This window comes from Pteropus vampyrus, unplaced genomic scaffold (assembly GCF_000151845.1).
Source record: "Pteropus vampyrus isolate Shadow unplaced genomic scaffold, Pvam_2.0 Scaffold303, whole genome shotgun sequence".
NCBI classification, from domain to species: Eukaryota; Metazoa; Chordata; class Mammalia; order Chiroptera; family Pteropodidae; genus Pteropus; species Pteropus vampyrus.
In genome coordinates this window covers 959,238-980,515 of record NW_011889084.1, presented here as the reverse complement: position 1 = coordinate 980,515, position 21,278 = coordinate 959,238, and the positions used below count along the sequence as shown (strand labels likewise).

General features: G+C 45.4%; 1 protein-coding gene across 1 annotated transcript in view; it reads right to left on the bottom strand.

The window, feature by feature from the left end:
• RAB11FIP3 (RAB11 family interacting protein 3) overlaps positions 1-21,278 on the bottom strand; it is a 77,810-nt gene that overhangs the window by 11,169 nt on the left and 45,363 nt on the right. Inside the window, exons 3-7 of the mRNA XM_011376757.2 lie at positions 18,311-18,402; positions 11,022-11,233; positions 9,128-9,277; positions 7,164-7,298; positions 4,121-4,156 (exon numbers count right to left, since the gene is read on the bottom strand). Of these exons, the coding sequence (XP_011375059.1) occupies positions 4,121-4,156; positions 7,164-7,298; positions 9,128-9,277; positions 11,022-11,233; positions 18,311-18,402 (625 nt within the window). The remainder of the gene's footprint in view (positions 1-4,120; positions 4,157-7,163; positions 7,299-9,127; positions 9,278-11,021; positions 11,234-18,310; positions 18,403-21,278) is intronic.

Below are 21,278 nucleotides of genomic sequence, written 5' to 3'. Positions count from 1 at the left end.
AATAATTTCATCTTCTGCTGCAGGTCTGTGAAATTCTAATTCAGGATCACGCCTCTACATACAATGTCACTTACATGCATTTAATATTTGATTTTCAAATGTACTCCTTGTGGCAGCAACAGTGAGAAACCAGAGGTCTCTCAGGGTCCCTCCTTGGAAGGAACACTGGTGTAACTGCCCTCTGCCACAGCAGCTCCAAGAACCTGGCACTAGTGAACACAGCTCTTCAGCCCTATGGGCCACGCCGGGTGCCGCACAACCTAGGGCTCAGATGGGCGCTGGCCCTGGCCGTCCTGCAAAACCCCGCTGGGAGCTCCACACCCTTGGAGCTCCTTCCTTTGATCCTTAGTCACTGGCGCCTTAGCAGGTGATCAGCAAACACATGTTCAAAATCACCCTACAGACAATCTTATTAGTTGTGGTGACACTATACCAACTGTAATTTACCTGTAAAACTCTCAGAACATTTGGACAGAGTCTGTATGTACTGGCCCAGGGTCTGAGTTGACACTTTGATGCTCAGAGCTATATGACCTTGAGAAAGCCATTCACCCTCTCTGAGCCTTATTCTCCTATAAAATGGGGACCTGCAGGCTATTACAGGGTTTAAATGAGGTTTTATATATATGATAGCTCTGCTAAGGACATAGCACAGGGTAAGAATTCAATAAAATGCCACTGAAAATCACATTGAAATTTCTATATTATCTTTATCACAGGTATCGAGTTCTATCTCCATTTTAGTCCTGACTGAGCTTGTACACTTCTTAAATTTTTTTTCCCAAGAATGTTCTAAGGGAAACAAAAAAAAGGGGCATCTTCATCCATGGGGACCATGAGTCCCCTACATGTACCATGGGTGAGACATATGAGCACCTTTTTATCAATTTCACTGGATTCCCTGAAGGGTGCTGAACCCAAAGGGCAGAATGTCAGACGGGGCCATCATGTTTTCATCCAATTGCTGTTCTCAAACACCCATGAACCTGACTCCAAACATGAGCTCCTGATGGCAATCCCAGGACAGGAAGCTGCCCACCCCAGATGCAGAGACCGTGTTTAGGAGCGACTATGGCGTGGGGCCTGTCATCCGATCTGACCTCCTACTAGGGGCTCAGAGCACTTTTGAACCGCTGAACCTGGGGACAGGAGGTCACACCCAGTCTCCAAGCTGGCCAGTTCCCTCTGAAATGTGTGACCCCAGCATGTGACCACCTCAGGGGAAGGCCAAGGTTCCTAGGCATACTAGATGAGGAGCTTGTTTGTTTAAACTCATCCCAACTCAGGAGACCCGCCAGGAGAGGGGGCTGTAGGAAGTGCCTGATCATCCCAAAGGGAGGCAGGTAAAGTCTGGCAGGTAGACCACCAGGTGCCGGGACTGCACACTCAGTGTCATCTAACCAAGATCTGCTTTCTGCCCTTTGGTGACCTTGCTGGCGCCCCTCCCCCATCCCGAAGCCAGCTCTGTGCCAGTGCCTCAGGGTCCTCACATGTACACCAATCCCAGAGCCATCTCTATGCAGGTTAGGCACACAGCCAGGACACAGAGGCCAGAGCTGGTGGCTCCAAAATTCATAATCCAGCCATAAGCCCACATGCAAAGGACTAAATCACTGAGAAGAGTGAAATTACAAGTTATTTTGAGTTTCCTTAGAATTCTAGTGGCATTGTTAAGGGCAAAATAGCAGCAGATTAAAATTCCACCTACATGGTATATATGTACAGGTTGCAGAATATATCTCTGTTTGAAAACTCTAAACCCGCAGATTGGACTTTTCTATATCAAAGGGTATTTGTGAAGGAAAAATCAAGCTCTCACAGGGTGTTTCAAAGGAGGGAGCAAACAAAGCCCAACAACTGAGGCAGTCTGGGCCCCGACCAGCCCCAGGATCTCTACATGTCCCAAACATGGGAAACTGAGAGGAGATGACTCAGCTAGATTTTTACCTTCTTTAGTTTCACCAGCTGTGTAGACTGTTTAGGGTAAAGGATGCAAGTGAGATAGAAAGTAATGCTAAAACTAGTAAAGTGTGGGTTGGAATTAATATTACATCCCTAAGAACTTGGATGATATTCTAAAAGGGGTGATAAAGAAAACAAGAGGAGAAGGTGGATTGATGACTACTGCCTCTGCTTCCTCCAGATCCAAGCCCTTAAGATGATAGAAAAAGAAAAACAAAGGTTTATATCCTCCAGGACAAGGAGAGCAGAAAAGGAGATGGCACCAGGAAAGAGATGCCCAGGGCACTGGGCACTGGAGAACAGAGGGAAGTGGGCCACAGCCAGCTAGTGTGACGATGGAAGCTGGCCGGTTCCCTCCGGTGAACCCAGGAAGGACCGGCACCCGAGCATGGGGCAGCAGAGATGAGTACAGAGGGTTGGAGGGGTGGTGTCTACCACACCCTTGAAAAGAAGGCTCTGCTAGACTCAGGACACATGGGCTACAAAAGGAATGCACCCACAGGCTGCAGACTAAATAGTGGGCCCAGCACAATTCTCCAAATGCCAGCAGCCAGGCAGGACTCCACTCTGGGGAAACTGTAAACCTGGTTGGAGAAAAATCCTGCTGACACAGGGGTCTTTCCACACCACATGCTGGCCAGAGGCCACTGGCCAGCTGTGAACTACCACTCCAATACGCGCAGAGAGCACATCCCCTGTTATTTGAAGGACGGAGCCCAGATGAGAACTCAGGAAAGAGAGGTAGAGGAAGAGTTGGTGGTAGATGCATCATAGGAGACAGAGCCAGTGCATGGAGAGGGACAGGAATGGCAAAAACAAAGGCATGCAGGGCTACAAGCAGCAGTCCCAGAAGGAGCAGGAAGTGGAACAGAGGACACTGTCAAAGAAACAGCTCGAGAAAGGTCCCGAGAACTAAGAGACAGAAGCTTCCAGACTGGAACAGCATGTCTTTCGTTTAGCCCAGAGTAATTAATGAGAAGGACTCACAAGACTCATAAAATTTCTGAACTACAAGGATAAAGAAATTATTTTAAAAGCTTCCAGAGGGAAAAATCCTCATGAAGAAAAATCAGAAAGCATTAGATCTCAGTAGTAGCCCTAATACTAAAAGATAATGAGCAATGCCTTCAAAAACTCTAAAGAGAAATTATTTACAATCCAGAATTCTATACCAAGCCAAACTAAAAGAATAAATTATCTAGCGAGGTCTCAGAAATTTATCTTCTGGGCACTTGTTTTCTCAAGGAGATACAGAAATATGTGCTAGACAAAAAAATGGAGATTGAAAAAAATAGGGAAGACACAGGATCAGGGAGTGAAATGGTCCAACACCTGAAACAAATATCCAGATTGCAAAGAGCCTCTAGGAGGGAACATCTACATAGGCACAGGGCTGCCTCGTGGCCCTGTAAGAGGGCTGGGCAGAGGAAACAGGAGTGGCACAGAAGATGAAGCAAATAAAAACGTGAAGAAAATCAGTGACCCCAGGAGAAGCAATGACTTATCTAAAGGAAATACAGAAACATGTTACATGGCTTCTGCTGAAGAACACTGGCATCTTATAAACCCTGTGAAAGTTTTCTTTAGAGCTAACATAGCAGGGGAGAGGATAAATGTATGTGCTGTCATCTTTCACTACAGGAAGCTAATAGGTAGCATACAAAACTGAAAAATGAAGAAATGGTCACAAAAGCATTATTCTTTAGAAAACCCAGAGTTAGGCTCATCTCCTTCCCCTTCTCACCTTGGGGAACCAGCGAGAAGGGTGCAGCCTTTGAAAGAGGCATACCCAGACCCAGGCTCCATCACATTCTGGCTCTGTGGGATTGGGCCCCTCACAGACTCCCTCTACCAGTGGGTTAACCTACAGCAAACATCAGTCCTCTTCCAGACCTTGTGGTGAAGACTCAATAAAACAGGAGGAATGCCAAAAGCTTTCAATATAAACTTGGTGACAATCAAGTTTCAACCCACAGCTTTGGAAATGCTTTTCACAACCCAACCCCTCAAATTATTTTCAATTGCAAACCATGAGAAGTAACTTTCATAAGTTTTTAAAAATACCTTGGAAAACAGTATTTTCTAAACATATTTTTCCAAAGAGCTATATTAGTGATACATTTCAGAACATCTCAATAAGTAACCAATGGTCTCTTACCTTGCCACCTTCTTGCTGGAGAGTCGCTTCTTTGGACTATGCAAAATTAAAATAAACAGGAAAATCATGTCAGAGAACAGACAGGGAGGAAAGGGAGGAAACAGGAAATTCAGGCTGAAGAGATATGGGGATGGGGGTGCGTCCACAGGCATGCAGCACCCCGCTCGTGAGGCCAGCTCCATGCATAGAAAGGCCCAGTCAGCAAAACATTCAGGGACATAGGAGCAACCTCAGGGGCTTATCAAGACTTCAACAAATCGCAGTATTCCATGCCCAAAGAAATCTCCCATGGAGCCACAGTCAGACCTCAGTGCAGAGGCCAATCCCAGTGCCTGGACCTCCTAGCTGGCTGAACTGGGTCCAAGCCATAGGCTGATGCCACATCCCAAATGCTTTTAAAGCCAGTTGGCCATCAGAGGCCCTTATATGAAACGTGACATGGGCCTATTTATAACAGCAAAGTGTTGTCATTGGTTTTAACTTAGGCACTGATCCTTCGCACTCCAAAATCCCACCTGGGTAACTTCCCTGGTGCCAGGACTCTGCAGTACCCAGTGCCCAGCAGCTTCGCCTGGTTTTTATAGCAAAATGCCTTTGGTGAGACCCCTCCCAATGAATAGCTTTCCTGGCAGCCATAGAGAAGATTTCCAGCAAATTCTAGAAGGTAGATTTCCAACAAGTTCCCCCAGTACATCACCACAGTTTGCCATGGCCACATCTTCGGCAGCAGGGTCGGATCTCAGTCCTTGGTGGGCTGAGATGCTATTACTGTATTCTTCCGAGTTCCCTCTACTCTTACTAGCCAATCTCTGTTGTAATTCTTTTTATTAAACGTTCCATGTTTAAATTACTGTGTGGCTCCCCTGACTGGGCCCTGACCGATACTATATATTTTAACACAAATCCAATTTCATCCAAATGTTACTGAGACTCCCTGAAACTAATAGGCTTGAACAGACTCACTGTTCAATTTCCCTAACTGACCACTCAGGAACTAGAATGGCACTCCAGTGACAGAGTTTATAATATGAAAATATACCTCTGGGTAAAGCAGATTTCTATAAAATTTCTATAGAACCTGGAAAATATGATAGTTGGCATCTTCTGAGGATCACTGGGTGGAAATTACATCTGACATCAAAGCTTCCAGATATGGTTTGGTCTAAATCACCTTTTACCTTCCGCAAAATACATTTATTTTGAGGCAATTCCATGGAAATCAACAGGCGAGATTCAGATCTCCTAAAATGAGTGTCTAGGGAGACATTTCCTGACAGTTGTGTCCTGATTATAATAATGATTTAATGGGATATTAACCAACGTTGATAGAGTCTGTCTTAGGGAACAAATGGCTGAAACTGGAGGTGAGATCACACTGGACTTGCCAGCCATACTTAGCCCCATTCGTCTATTCTCTGCTCCACAAAGCCTGGCAGAGGTGACCATGAGAGTCCTGGAGCAGATTCTCCACATGGAAAAAGGTCACTTCTACATCAAAAATCTTCAGAGAACGAGAGATGACATACCCATATTGGAACCCACATAGCAGGAAGGCAAGTCTCCACATGGAAAGGACAAATGACCCCTCACCAGAGCACCCAGGTAAATATACACAAGGTGAAATCAGTTTTCCATATAACAGAGGCCAGTGGGTCTTTGGAATCACCAGGCACCACATTTTCTCAAGTCTCCCTGGAAGGCCTCCATTGAAGAGCACTTCCTGTTTCTTATCATTGCTGCTGGGACCCCACTGGGCTTCTCTCTGAAGTTGCTGACAGGCCACAAATGCTGAAGTCCCGTCCCATCCTTTCCACCTGACCGTGCATTTGCTGGACTCCAGCCTGTGTTCTGAGTGTTGTGCGGAACATTAAAAAAGGCGTCAAAGATGTGCTGGAATTGGAACTAGAGGTAGAAGAGCAGGTACAACAGGACTGGAGCCATTAGGAACCACCAAGAAGACTGAGCTGGCCTTGGCTGAGGCTCTAAAGGGGCAGATTCCTCAAGATACATAAGTGGGTTCACATTCCTGCCATCTTTTAGGTAACCTACCGACCACTAGTCCAAGATCCCTTCTTCTAGGAACCCACCCTGGATTGTCAACTGGGAGCCCATAGTACCAATCAGCATGTACCAGCCCTTTCTGTGCTCTAAGTGGCCCGCCCTGGGGCTTGCCCATATAACAAGCTAAATCAACAATATGCTTCATGGGCATGTCTATATGTACAACCTACCCAAAAACTGTTTTACATATATAACTGGAGTTTATAAAGTTGTGAGGAGCCAGCAAAAGGAAGTGTCCATTCCTGGAACGCTGACCTGAGCTGGGGTGGGGTATCGGAGACAGAGAGGGAAGCAAATGGTCTGATACAAACTGGTCCCAGGAGATGAAGAGATCTGACTGAGGAGGAGTAAGGAGTAGCAGCACATGCTGGGGTCCTGGTTGCCTGTTTTAAAAACAAGGTAGCAAAGCTGGATTCTCCTGGTAACAATAGTCTAGGGCAACCTTACAAAAGCAAGTTCAGGGGAGGGGCTCACCTAGAGAATGCACACTTGATTTAAACCAACATTTCTGAAAGTTGACTACAAATCTTTTTAAAGACAAAAATCTTACTTTAAATTTCCCAATGCTATTCCATGTGACTCTCAAAGAAATCTTTTAATAAAATGAAGAAAGTATCTCTTTCTAAGCACAGACTTTTTTTCACAGGCTGGATTTCCGCAAGGCTAGATTTCTGCATGCAGGATACATAGTGTCTAAAGATTGTTTCCTCCATAGAAACAGAAGAAGCTGATTAGACTGCCACATGCACAAGGGAGCAAGGAGGGCGAAGGGCACTAAACACAGGCCAGCACATGCAGGGAGGGCAGGGCAGGGCCAGGGAAGAGTTCCGAGTATGCACGCTCACCTTTGGACCACAATTCAGGCCCAGCCTCCAGAGGAAGCCTCCCCTCCCAGAGTTGGCTGGACCAGCCTGGGAGAGATAGGGGCAAGAGTCCCCCTTACCCTTGAACACAGAACAAGGCCAGGCACTAGGTCAGTTACCTATTCTTTTCAAGATCATTCAGGCGAGCAGAAAGATCCTCTAGGCGGTTGATTTGTTTGTGGCACTGGCTACAGTAAAACTCAAAAGCCTCATCAGTGAGGATGCTGTGCAGCTTTGTGGCAAGCGGGTCAGAGCTAGAGAGACGAGAAGCATCAGTTCAGGAGACAGCAAGGACCCGTCGGGTTACCTGTGACTCCACACAAGGCTCAAGTTGGCTGGGCAAAAGCATGTTGTCAGGTAACTGGCTGTAAAAGATTCTGGCTCTTTCAGACTGCTGTGTCGAACCCACCTTCCTCAATGTCATCTCTAGGACCTATGACACGTATCAGTTCGAGCCACAAGGGACTCAGCCACATACCCACTCCTTCCTGGTCAGGTACTCAGAGGAAATGGGGTAGCCCATCAGCTTCACTGTAAAAGGAAAACCCTGAACAAGTAAGTGCCTGGAGACACTGCTTCCTCCTTTGTCAAAAACTCATCAATGGGAGAGCAAAGCAAGTCTCCAGGTGGAGTTTAACTCACTGTACTATAACTACTCTAATAACTGCTCTAAAAACCACTAGAATCGCCAGGAATTTTGTCATTTTTAATACCTTTGTTAAAAAGTCAGAATTCTATTGGCTCTTCTGTGATCTAATTTCAATGGGCAGCAACATCCCTGGGTCATAAGGACCCGTGGGCTTTTAACAGCCAATTTGGAAGTTCAATTTAAAGAAAGATTAAAGCGAAATATCAATTATACCATAGAAATCACACTTGAGAGACAGAAAACAGTGAAACACTGGACAAGAGACAGAGACAAACTAAACGAATAGGAAGAGATTACCAAAGCAGGACAGAAACACACACTTAGCAATGCCAAGTCCTTTGGCCTTGATTTGAACACCACCACAAGCATTCTTATCAGAAGAGGAGAGCTGCTGAAAGCAAGCTTACCGCTTCACTAACTTGCACTCCCAGGGCCACCTTTGGAGGGTTTCTCACCCTACGATAGTGGGAAGCTTAGGGAACAGCACATGAAGAAAGCAAAGGCGGAGCCAGTCAGGCAGACCCTCCTGGTATTGCCATCCACCCAGGTCCTCTAGGCCTGGGTAACAGTCTGGGCAAAGGAAGAATCTTGCAATTGCCAGTTTAAAGATACTTGGCCTCTGCTGTCAACAAAGATGGAGAGTTTCAAGAACTGAGTGCAAACGTGAGAGGAGACTGAAGGGTCCTCTCCTAGAGGCAGGCACGTTCTCCGATGGGCCGGCCATGAGCGAAAGGCTGCCAAGCCCATGGGACACAGCACACTCAGGCCCCTCATTCGGATACGAGTGCTGGCTTTCTCCCAGGGCCTCCTGTGTAGCCCTATGAGGAAAGAGAGCCAGGGAGTAACCAGCTCTATAAGCGAGGATCTTGCCCTTCAGATATCACGGTGCTGTTTATTAAAAGCCAGAACTTTTCAGACAGTTTCGGGATGTCAGATTACTATAATGAAATTAATTCAAAGAATCGTTTGTGATAGTAAAGGCTCCCTCAGAGGCTGGTCAAAGGGCACAGATTTTTAGCTACAAGATGAATGAGGTCTGAGGATCTAATGTAAAATATGACTACAGTTGATGACACCGTGTTATATAATTGAAATTTGCTATGAGAGCAGAACTTAAATGTTTCCACATGTATACATACATATAGCTTCCCTCAAAGCCAGCTACAAACCATAATGAGATCCAACACAGGCTCTGGGCCACATGGCTCAGTTGAGGCCTCCTCATAAATGTAGAGTGACGTGGGAATATAACTGGACAAGAGAAACTTCAGGCAACTTTCACCTAGGTATAAATCTTAAAATTTTGACTATGGTATACTAATTATATTACAGCAAATAGAACAAGTTTTTGTGAACCAAAGGGGAAACTTCCCTACAACTAAACATGGGGAGACTAAGGAGGAGGACACGTGCACCAGTGCAGGGCTGAATTACCTGGAGATGAGAAAAGTGGGGTCTCTGCAGCCATTCTCCCCATTGCAGAGGGTCTCTGGGGACAGTTCCGCTTCACTGCCCTCACCATAGTCCTCAAAATGCTCCTCGCCACCTATGACTGTGACGACAGACTGGCTGTGCAAGTGGGATCTGCAAAAGCAAAACAGAAATGACACTTTCTGACACATGGCCATGGGCAGCCCCAGAACCAAGGATGCAAATGGCGCTTTCCAGTAGAAGTGTGCTGCAACTACGTGTGTGATTTCAAATGTTCCAGTAGCCACCTCATGGGATCAATGTGATACCTGGACAGTGGAAGAAGGAGGAATCTTTTCAAAATGAGACTGATTCAACTGAATATCAATATAGAGAAAATTATCCTTACCTCACACCACACACAAAAGATCACTTATAGAGAGATAACGGATCTGAATATGAAAGCAAAACAATGGGCTTTAAAGAAAAGCAGAAGTAAACATCATAGCTATGGAGTAAGTTGACTTCTTAAACAACACAGAAGTGCTAACCACAAAAGAAAAACAGATAAACCAGACTATAGTAGAATTAAAAACATCTGTTCCTCAAAGATAACACTAGGAAACTAAAAGACAACCTACAGAGTAGAAAACAGATACTTGCGATCCACATATGGGACAAAGGACTCATACTTAAAATATATAAAGAACTGCTACAAATCAGTAAGAAAAAGACAGACACCAGGACCAATAGGCCAGGAAAGGCCAGATCCTACTCACACATGTGCCACTTTGCACTACAACAGCAGAGCTGAGCAGCAGCCACCAAGACCATACAGCCTATAAGTCAAAATTTTTTTTATTATCTGGCCTTTTACAGAAAAAGTTTATAGATTCCTGCAATAAACAAATGGGCAAAAGACATGAACAGGCACTTCACAAAACAGGAACCCTAAATGGGCAAGAAAAGCAAGAAAAGGTGCAAAAGGTGCTCATTCTTTTGAGCCACCTGGGAAAAACTAGTAAGAACTATCCCGAACCAATGTTCCACTCCATACCCTCCAGAAAACGAATATGAAAAAGCAGATAATGCCAGGTGCTGCTGAGGATGGGGAGCAACCAGAGCCCACAGCAACTGGCGGGCACGTAACTACTGTAAGCCCTATTCGTAACTGTCTAAATTGCAGCAAGCGCAATAACTTCTAAAGCCAACGTGTGTGCTCCAGATGCCCCATTAAAAGATATGTAATGTTTACAGCAGCTTTATTCATAAAACCAAAACTGTCAACTACCCAAGTGCTCATCGACAGTAAGTTAAAAAGCTACAGCATATTCATACACAGGAATGCTCTAATAATAATGAAAATAAATGATTTACAACTGTGCACAAAACAATGGCTTTCTCAGTAGTAGAGGACAAAACCACAAGCTGTTCATTCGGGGCCACATGGGCGCCACTAGCACCTCTCTCACCCTGCCCTCTTCCCTCACTGGTCCTCAAATGCATGGGGGCAGCTGGGGCCACCACAGGGGGATGGGACCAGGTCTAGTTATAAGGTTCTAAGATCCTCCCAGAAGACATTTACTGAATATTGTGTCGCGCCTACTTTATAAGAACTGTAACCAAGTTAAAGACAAAGTTAAAGTTTTCTTCTGCACTTTCTAACTCTACAGCCAAAGAAGCTGTGCAGTGCTTATAATCATAGTCATCTGCTCAGCAGGAAGGGCATCTCCTGACAGGTAGGTCAGCTGTAACCAGGAGACTGCTCAGAGCAGCTGGATGTAGGCCATCCTGCAGGCCCTGTGATCATGCTAAACCCTCTGACATGAACCCCTCTATGAACCCAATCTGCCCATCAGACATGTCCGCATGGTGCCTTATGCACAACAGCCGGGCCGTGCTGGGGCAGAGTACAGACCTGCCTGGAAGCAGCAGCAAAGCACCGTGGCCAGGGTCCTCCATGGCATCCAGGCACTCAGAGGGCACAGCTGAGCCACCTGCACTGTCTGCATCCCCTTCAGGCTGCAGCTCGGGGTGCACCAGGGTGCTTGTGTCCTCGTCGGTGAAGGTCTCGCACTCACTGTAGGTGCTCTCAGAGCCCATGTACGCGCTGTCTGTCACCTCATTGGCCTAGGAGAGAATGCCAAGAGTCAGTCCTGGCACCTTGGAAATGATGATGCCCATGTGTGGCAAGCAATACAAAAAACCGCGATGCCCGGCACAGCGCACTGCTGCTGCGGGAATCGAAATGACCACGCGGAAGAAGAGTTCTCACGTGGGAGAAGTCCCTACTATATTTTTAAAGCAGAAACATTAGCTTGCAAAATGATTTAATATTTTTAAAAAGTGAAAAATGGTATATGTCCAAGTGCAGAAAAAGCTATTGGAGTTCTTTTTAAAGTTAGTTATATAAATATACCTAAAACAGGTAAGAGCACCCCAAAACATGATAAATTCCAGTAGAATCAACCACTCATTTTGTAGCCTCAAACATTAGAATTACTTATTTCCAAAGAATTAGCATTCGATAGTGTAAAAATATGCCTTTTTAAATTAAAAAGTCACATGAATATCTGTTATATACGTTCAGGCTATTGCTTTGAAATTCAATTACATGGTCTAACCTCAAAATACTAATTAACCAATTATTTAATCAATCAATCATGTTCACTGGTTAAATGTCTACTTTCCCACTAAACATATCTTTATTTTTACATGTATGGACTTAGTTAGCATCTAGCACTGGGATGGCACACAGCACGCAAGACATATTTGTGGATTGTACAAATGAACTTAAAACTAAAGAACCATTAAATAAGCCATCTTCAATTTATCGCCTCAACTTTAATTAAAAAGCAATTTCATTGGTTAAAAAAAAGTAGCCACCATGTCATGCTTGTAGGATTCTGAGGTTAACAATTTACAAACAGGTGAGATTTCATAAAGTGGCTGGAGATAGGTGTACTTTGTACGCAGGTTCGGGTATCACAGGAAGTGGACAATATGCTCAGATGTGCTGTGGTTAACAAAAAGTCACCAGTCCTTGGCTACCTTGGGGACAACTAGAGGACCTTGCACGGCTGCGTCCCCAAGGCTCCTTGCCCCATCGAAGCGATATGAAGGATCCTGGCCGAGCTGTCGGGAGCCTGGTGTGGCTGATGAGAGGCCGAAGTCCATCCTTGGTCTGCTGTCTACAAAACCCTATGACCCCAGAATAGGGTCTCAACCACCCTGAGCTCTGCTACCTAATTTATAAAATGGGAGTTGTAAATGCTGATCTCATATAGGATCAAGAAAGACTACAAAGGCTGGTGCAGAAACAGAAACAGAAAAAGACTATAGGGTTCGTGTGTCATTGGTGGGCGGAATCCCTGCCAGCTGCTTATAAGGCCAGAATAAAATGGCAAATGACATGAGATGTACCTATTCAGGTGTTCAATGATGTTACTTATATTTCCATGGGAAAACCTAATTTGCCTTGCAACCTAAACTCACTTCGAAATTTGAAACCGAGAAATCACTTGAATAGGCACCCGCTCTCATTCTTGTTATCATCCCTGAGAAGGTCTTTCTCTTTCTGCCAGGCGCAGGCTGGCTCTGTGCAGGTAACACAGGCTGAGAAGAGCTGTCTGAACCGAGCAAGTGCCAGTATGTCAGGAGCTGGCCTGAGGAGGAAGCACCACGGCCAACTCCTGACGTCCTCTGAGGGGTGGCTGTTGATCAGCTGCCCAGATGGCACTGCTCACATGGGATACTACTTGAGAACCACCCAAGGGCACCAAGAAGACCCCCAGACTTCTAACAACAATGACAAAGACCAGTTAGCTTTTCAGTATTCAGCTGAAAACTCCTATAAGAGCACTGTTCCTTATCTGCAGGACATTCCCAAGGACGCCTCCCCCGCCTCAACCTCAGTCCTTGGCCCCAGGAAATAGGCAGGGCCCACATAATCCTTACCACACAGGGCCCCCCAGATACTGACTGGGGACCATCTGAAATGATTTTCTGTGGAAAATAGAACTCGAGTCTTGAGGTCAGCTTTTAAAAAGTCAACCAACAAGTGCTTCTGACAGATGTACGATGCTCTTCTCTCAGCTGCATGGACCTCATGCCGCTGATGGCAGCTCAGTTTTTATATGGACAAATCAACTGGGCACCCAGCTAGCATTTCTCCCCAGGGAAGGGAAGAAGATCCAGGCAATTGGGCCTGTTTATTTCACCTGCAAGGAGCTGACACCAATTGTGCAGCTGAGGCCAGGGCTGTAGCTAAAACCCCCTTGGCCAGGGCAGTTCAGGATGAAAGTAGTTTTCCATCGACAGAGGAACAATGAGGCGGACACTATACAAACCTAACTGCCTCAAGTCAGGCACTCACACATTCCATCCTGGGCATCTCCCCACAATTTAAACAGATAGAAGAAGAGAAAAGAATGCTCCCCCACCCCACCTTCAGTTCTCTTTTCTAAAGCAAACCCACTATCCTGTACTGATGGAAAGTCATACGCAGATTAAACACTGTTCCCTACTTCACAAAAAGCTTTATGTTTGCATTTATAACTTAATTTGCTTCAAATTATAAATAAATGAGTTTTGAAGATCCTGTCCTCACAGCACAGCTACAAACACTCAGACACCCTGGTGGAGGTGCTGGGCAGTAAACAGCCTCTTACCTGGAGCATCCTATGCAGCCTGAGGGCACAGACAGTGGCCCAAAAAAGACAGGAGACTGATCAGCTCTGTAAGTCCCCAGGATGAAGCCCAGGGAGGGCCAAGTGGCTGGGAGGACAGGGACAACTCATTTCCCAGGTGCTGCCCCAACCCCCGCCCCCCATGCAGTCTCTGAGGGTCAGCTTCTATTGGTCAAGGTTGCCCTGAGTAAATGTCAGCCAGCAGAGAGTTTTCCAAGGCAGTTGAGTAAACATCTGCTTTCTAAGAGGCAGAAAGTCATCTTAGACCATGGTGCATGCTAATCTATAGTCTACTTGGACAAAACATAAGAGTGATTCATAGACATGGCCATCCATTCATATTTGCCACCAGACGGGACCTGCTTTTACCCAGAAGCCCACAAGTCAATGCTGTCAACTTCAAAAATGTTTACAAATTATACATTAAGATGAACTCATGTGGAAATCTATGTTACATGTTGTTAGCTTCGCCAGTTAACAAATGATCTGTCAACAGACACACAAGTAAGGCCATGTACAGAGCGACCAATGAGAAGAAATTCAGGTGTGGCCAACCCTACCCAGGGTCCCCACTGTTCAGGTCAAGGTCCCTCAGAGAGAAAGTGACTGCTGGGCATGGTGTGAGCCAGCGTCCCACCATAACACAGCCTCTTCTTACCCTCAGATGCTAGCCCAGGTGGCCTCGTGGGCTGGGCCTGGCTCCATACACCGGCTCCAGGCAAGGCGTGCTCTTGGAGACAGCCTCCCCATCGACTCAGAAGCTCTAGGGCCTTCTGTCCAGACTGGTCACTAGCTTCTCAAATGACAAGCCGTGCTGGGATTTCTGCAAAACCTGTGTGTTCACCTGAAGGTACATAACTGCCTGGGAAAAAGTTTAACATGCTCCCAGACACGCTCTGTTAAACCTCCTGCTGTGCCGGCCAGGGTAGGGAGCAAAGTCCAGGAAGTGTCCTTGCTAGGTTCTTAACAAATAGTTAGTCAGATCTCAAAACAGACTGGCTTTTGTTCTTGACACTCTAACATTTCTGATAACAGTTTGCACAAAAGACACATTTCCCTGTCATTTTACTAAGGCAGCTATTTTTCTCTAGATGCTGGTAGTGGGAGAAGGAGGGAGGCACAGCAGGGACAATCCTTATCAGTTCTGTTTGCTTCTGTTCAGGACTTTCTCATCCCCTTCTAGAAATCCTGATGTGCGAGATCGCCCCCTGTAGGCCTTTAGCACGCCATCCTCTAGCTCATAAAGATTTTCAGATAGAGCTTTCTTCTCATTCCCTGTACCTCAATGACAAACCTTAAGTCACCTCCTCCCCTTCTTCTCAGAGATGCTACATTAGTAACTTTCTCCTAGGAGTTCTGTTACAAGTGACAAGCCAAAGAGATGCTCGGGGAAATGCTGGGAGCTACAAGACCCACTGAATGGCCCAGCAGGAAAAGGACCAGGAGCAGCAGCCCATCAGTAGTTCCCTGCACAGGATTCCTGGACCAACAATGTTGTGTGCCCAGCCAGAAAAATCAATAAGAGGCTTATTTGTCTCTGAAGATTGCCAGCCGAGGCAATCTTCAGAGACAAATGTGGTATTCGGCTATAATGCATATATTCTCCACTCATATTTTTATTGGACCTCTTAAGATTACACAATGTACAAGCATTTTTTTTAAAGCAATCTTTCTATAAGTTTCACAGTATTTAGTTCTACTCCCCTAAAAATTATATCTAAAAACCTTAAAAAGCATAAAAAGACATGGAAGAATCTTAAATGCATATTACTAAGCGAAAGAAGCCAGTCAGCAGAGGCTATACACTGTATGATTCAACAGTGTAACATTCTGCAAAACGCAAAACGATGGGACAGTAAAAGATCACTGGTCGCTGGGTGTTAGTAGCGGGAGGGATGAATCAGGAGAGTACAGAGGATTTTTAGGGAAATGACACTACTCTGTATTATACAATGGTGGATACATGACATTGTACATTTGTCAAAACCCACAGACTGTACAACACCAAGAGTGAACCCTAATGTAAACTACAGACTTTAGTTAATAATAATGCATCAATACTGGTTCATCGATTTTAACAAATGTACCACACTAAGGCAAGATGTTCATGATGAAGGAAATTGCAAGTGTGATTGCAATGGGACCTCTCTTTACTATCATCTGTTCTATTTTCTGTAAACCTAAAACTGCTAAAATATAAAATATTTTTTTAAGTAACAAAGAAACAAAAAAAAAAATGTTTTCTTTATTCTGGAAAAAAAAAAAGGATCTAAAAACCTAAGAAGCATTCCTTTTGCATACTCTTTGAACTGTCCTGGCATGCACACCTCCAGGGATGAGGCACCACAGAGGTGGGAGGGCCACAGTCATGAGGGCTGTGGGGGATAGGGATCTACCCATTCAGAGGACAAAAGGTGGCCAGGGTCAAACAGCACCTCTGCCTGCTCCACCCAGGGTTCAGGAGGCAGCCCCACTGCAGTGGCTCACCTGTTTGGGCCAAATGGGAACTTTAAGGACAAAATGTGTTGATGCCTTTTACTATCCTGAATAATAAAATACTGAATTAGTTTCCTGGGGTTGCCATATCAAATTACCATAATTAAGCAGCTTAGTAACAACAGGAATGTATCTTCTCACAGTTATGAAGGCCAGAAGTCCCAAATCAAGGTGTCAGCAGGGTTGAATTCTTCTTCCCTGCTTCTTCCAGCTTCAGCTGGCTCCTGCTGGTCCTGGGCTTGTGGCCACATCACTCCAGCCTCTGCTTCTGTCTTCATAGTGCCTCCTTCCGTGTGTGTCATCTCCCTTTCTCGTCTAAGGACACTCTACCCAGCATGATCTCATCTTGAGAGTCTTTAACTTAATTACATTGGCAAAGATCCTTTCTCTAAGTTCACAGGTTCTGGGTGGACGAATCTTTTGGGAGACCACACTTTGACCCACTATACCCACCTACACATAAAATTTTAAAAATCGATATAATGCTCGAGCAGAAATATGAGAGAGAAATAAAAGACACCAATGAGAAAGTGTGCGTAGTGGGCTATGTGGTAAAGGTACAGTGCTGACGACCTAGGTGACAGGATCCTGTACTACTGCCAAAAAAGGCAATCTGTCTCTCCCTCCCAGAAGCTCCAAACAAGAAAGGAAGGCTCATCCCCTGAGCTAACCGCATGCCAGGAAAATGCAATGTGTGCTGCACCACACCTTGCTGTAAAATGGAGCTGGGACCAACTCAGGCCACATAAGCAGCCTCTTCACAGTCATGGGGGCTGTTCATCTGAAAGCCGACACGTCAAGAGTTTTGCAACCCGAGGCCCTCCGCCTGGCCACACTGTATCTTGAAGCCAGTACAAGTCCCAGCCAGGCATTGGCCTCCACATGCCAGGACCGAGTCTGGCACACCCAGAATGAACACAGGGGATGCAATACATGGTGGTCCCTGTCTCATGCCCAGCTGGTACTTTGGGACAAAGCTGTGAAGAGTGAACACTCTCAGGTGGCCTGCAGGTCTGTGCTGGCAGAAGTCATAGTCAGGAAGTGAGCCTGTGTTATCTGAGGGGTGACCAATACCTGGGGCAGTTTCTCAGAGCAGGGACTTGAGACACAGAAGAAAAGCAGTAGAGTCCTGTAGTTGGTTAGCATTCAAAGGTACTTTCAGAAACTATTCTGTGCAACCCCCTCATTTCACAAAGGAGCCGAGGCTCAGAAGACTGACACACAGGGCCTTAGGCCCACCAGGGTACAGTCCGACCCTGCTTCCCAAGCCACTCACTGGGCTACAGAGGGTTGAGGGACTGGCGGTGGCCACCACAGCCTTCCCTAATAGCTCTTCACAGACTCAGGATTATCTAGTACATTAAAAAAAAAAAAAAAAAAAAAAAAAAAATCCCAGATCCAGCCACCTGGGGTCTCCCAGTATCTGCCCCCACCAAATGATGGGACACAGTGACAGTGGTCTGTCTTCTGAGGCTATGCTCACAGACCTTTCCTAAGCCTTGGCAGAGGACAAAACACCCACAGTTACAGGCAACACCATGCAACCATAGCAACCCTGGCTTCTTATGGGGGCAGGGGATGGGAGACGGCAAGGTATTAATCAAATGTCCCTAGATCCAAAAAATAGTTTTGAAATTTGATAAAAAAAAATCCCATGACATATTCCCTGTTCTGGCCTTACTTAGCAGCATAGCAGAAGGTGACAGCATCACCAGAGAGCCCTAACTGCTCAGCGAGTTGCTCTACTAGCAACAAGCCCCAAGGAACATCTGCCAAGGGCCTCGGGTGTTCAATGCTTGGCATAGACTGCCTGCTGTGGCTGTGAGCCCCCGGAGCCCAGTGCCCACAGACCACAGTGCCCTTCACAGTGTGCGCAGAGCTGCAGAGTGAGTCCTGCCCTGCCCTTTAGGCCATTTCCTGTATAAACAGTCCAGGGGCCACTGAGTGAAGTGGGACTTAGACTGCACAGAGGAGGAGGTATAACATCAAATTCCCTCTCAGCTCTCCCATGAAAACCACTTGCCTCAAAGGTAACGAAGTCCTCGAACTCATCAGGGCAGGCCTGTGGCTCCTCGTCCTGGGCAGATGCAACACCGCACAGCTGGCTGTCGGAGTCTGCGGGAAAAATGATCCAGACTCAGCAGGTAACCCAGACCATCCAGAGAGGTCAAAGGGGAAACTTCATGAGTGGTCAATGGGGCCTGGACTGGCTGTAAGAAACCCAGGAGGGAGAAAGCGGCATGGTTAGGATTGGAAGGTGGGCTCCCAACTGAAACAACACTTCGTGCCAGGGTTCTGAGGGTCAGTGTGGAGGCCGAATGGTAACTATTTCTTAAAAGGGCTGGACAGCACTGTAAAAGAAAAAAAGCACGATACCAGCTCTGTGATACTGTTCACGGGCTTTAAAAAGTATTAGGTGCCAGACTTAATTTTTTTTTTAAATTGTATGTGTTTGGGGAGGTGTAGGTATGATGAAATTGCACCAAAATAACCACTTTGTTCTTGGTGCTGGACTCACAGGCAGTTTTTATTTTCTTCTTTTTTGCTTAACTTATCTTTTACAATAAATGTTTTATTTTATAATAAGAAAAAGTTTAAAGAAAAAGCAATCTTTTTATGATGGACAGATTCTGATTTTGACATCAGTAATAGGGACATGACCTCTCAAACATGACCAGTTTCCACAAAGAAAAGGCAAAGGCTTCCACAGTCTCCCAGCCATGTTCTGGTATGTGCAAGTGATGAAAGATGCTTATGTTTTCTGATGTCACCTCACTACTCTGATACTGTCATATCATAAGAAATATTTATTTGGTCTTCATCTGCTGGAATTTCCTGTGTGATAGGGTGAGAGGAATATCTGTTGTTATTCAACTCTTTCAACTTTACCTGGGTTAAACCAATGAGGTGACTCTTAGGGGATGAGAGCTGTTTGCCAGGGGAATTGACCTTGTAATTAGATGGTTGGAAATTTCAGCTCTGCTCTCACCTCCTTAGAGGGAGAAGGGCTGAAGACTGAGCTAATCATCAATGACCAATGACTTAATCAATCATGCCTGTGTACTGGACCCTCCATAAAAACCCTGAATGAGGGGGTTTAAAGAGCTTCTGGGTTAGTGAACACATCAACATATCAGGAGGGTGATGCATCCCAAACTCCACAGGGACAAAAACCCCTTCATTGTGGACCCTTCCAGACCCACCTTATATACCTCTTCATCTGGCTGTTCATTGCAACCTTTGTAATAAACTAGTGATAGAACTGGAGTGTTTCCCTGAGTTCTATGAGCCATTATAGCAAATTATTGAACCTGAGGAGGCGATTGTGTAAGATAGAAGTGTGGGTAACCTAGGTACCTGAAGTGGAGTCATGCTAACTCTGAGCGTTAAGTGTCAGAAGGAATTAAATGACAGGACACCCAGGTGGTATCTGCAGAGAACTGGAGAAATGCTTTGTGAGGAAAATCCATATACAGGGTGTCGAAGTGTGAGCAGAAAACATATCACACTAGTACTTTTTAAAAATTTATCAGTTACTTAAATCAGTTACTTATTCAATATATTTCACATAACGTCAGTCACTTATTTACAAAGTAGTCTTTTGAGGGCCAAATGGAAGAGCAAGCCTCCCTGGACCTTCCTGGGAAAAGTGCTTTGAAACAATCATGGCTGGCTTCCTTAACCATTCTTTTTGGCACGTAGACCACTTGGGGAAATGCTGCTCTCCATCGCAATGTCTCCCAGCCAGGTTCTAAAGGGTCAGTGGTTTGAAGTCACTACTATAGCCAGTGTACCTGGAGAAAGGAGGATGGATGTTAAAGGACTCTCAGACACAGAGCAATAGCGGGACACACGGCTCCTCCATCCAGTTTCTAAAGAGCTCTCTCAGTTTAAACGGAATAATAATGCTTTCCCTCAACAACTGTGAAAATTCAAGCATTAATGCATTTAGTAATTACGAAACATCTCTGCCAATTCAATACCGCTTTGCAATAGCGATTAAGGCCCTTATACAAAAATCCCTTATGTGGCTTTTGCTTTCAGAATCATAGGTATCTTTGTTACTATTGTTTTGTATTGTTTTCCCTGGGAGGGTGGCTAAATATCTCAGTGGCAGGAGTGAAGGAACCTCAGAGCACGGCAGGCTGGACCTGACACAGAATGGCACTAGCCTTTGGATCCGGCACTTGCTACCCACCAAGCCAGCCAATAGCCCTGGAGTCTCCTGCACTGGAGGTTTGAGTCTTTGGTGCAGGTGAACTGCAGCAGAACTATATGTGCTCTTCTTGTTGAGGGAGAGGGCTGCTATGGACAGAAGTTTTCGGTTTCTGAGACAGGTAGTAGAGGAGGACCATTATCCCAGTGCAGTTTGAGATCACATGCATATTTTGTATAAGGCTGGAATGTCTCTGGCCTATTTTCCCCGTCTTGAATGTTAGCCGTCTTGCTTGCACTTCTGAAAACTGAAACACAGAATTTCAAACTCTCAAAATTTAACCAATCATTTCATATTCTAGTGGTAAGGATATGATCTAGGAGTCTTGCCCCATATGGTGAAGAGATGTAAACATAGCAGGCATTTTTACATTCTTGATGGGAACTAAATATGATTCATCCATCGGTTTTTTCTATAAGAACATGTGCATTTATCTTATTCTTCCAGAACCTGTAGGGAGGGAATGAGCCAGACCAATGGCCTATTTGTAACGATTCCCTCTCTATCTCATTCTAATTCTGAAATAAGGCCTGTGGTTATGACAGTAACAATCTCCTTGTGCTTTCCCTACAAACTAGGTCAATATATCGTATCACTTGCTATGCCTCTCCTGGATACAAAATAAAAGTCTGACAGGTGAGACAGGCAGTGAGCAGCTTACGACGGCACACTAGAGCGAAGACCCAAAGTGAACTTGAGCTGAAATGCAGTTCGGGTAATCGTGCTTTCCATTCTTCCAAATGCTATAAAATAACTATTTCAAAATCATCTTTGA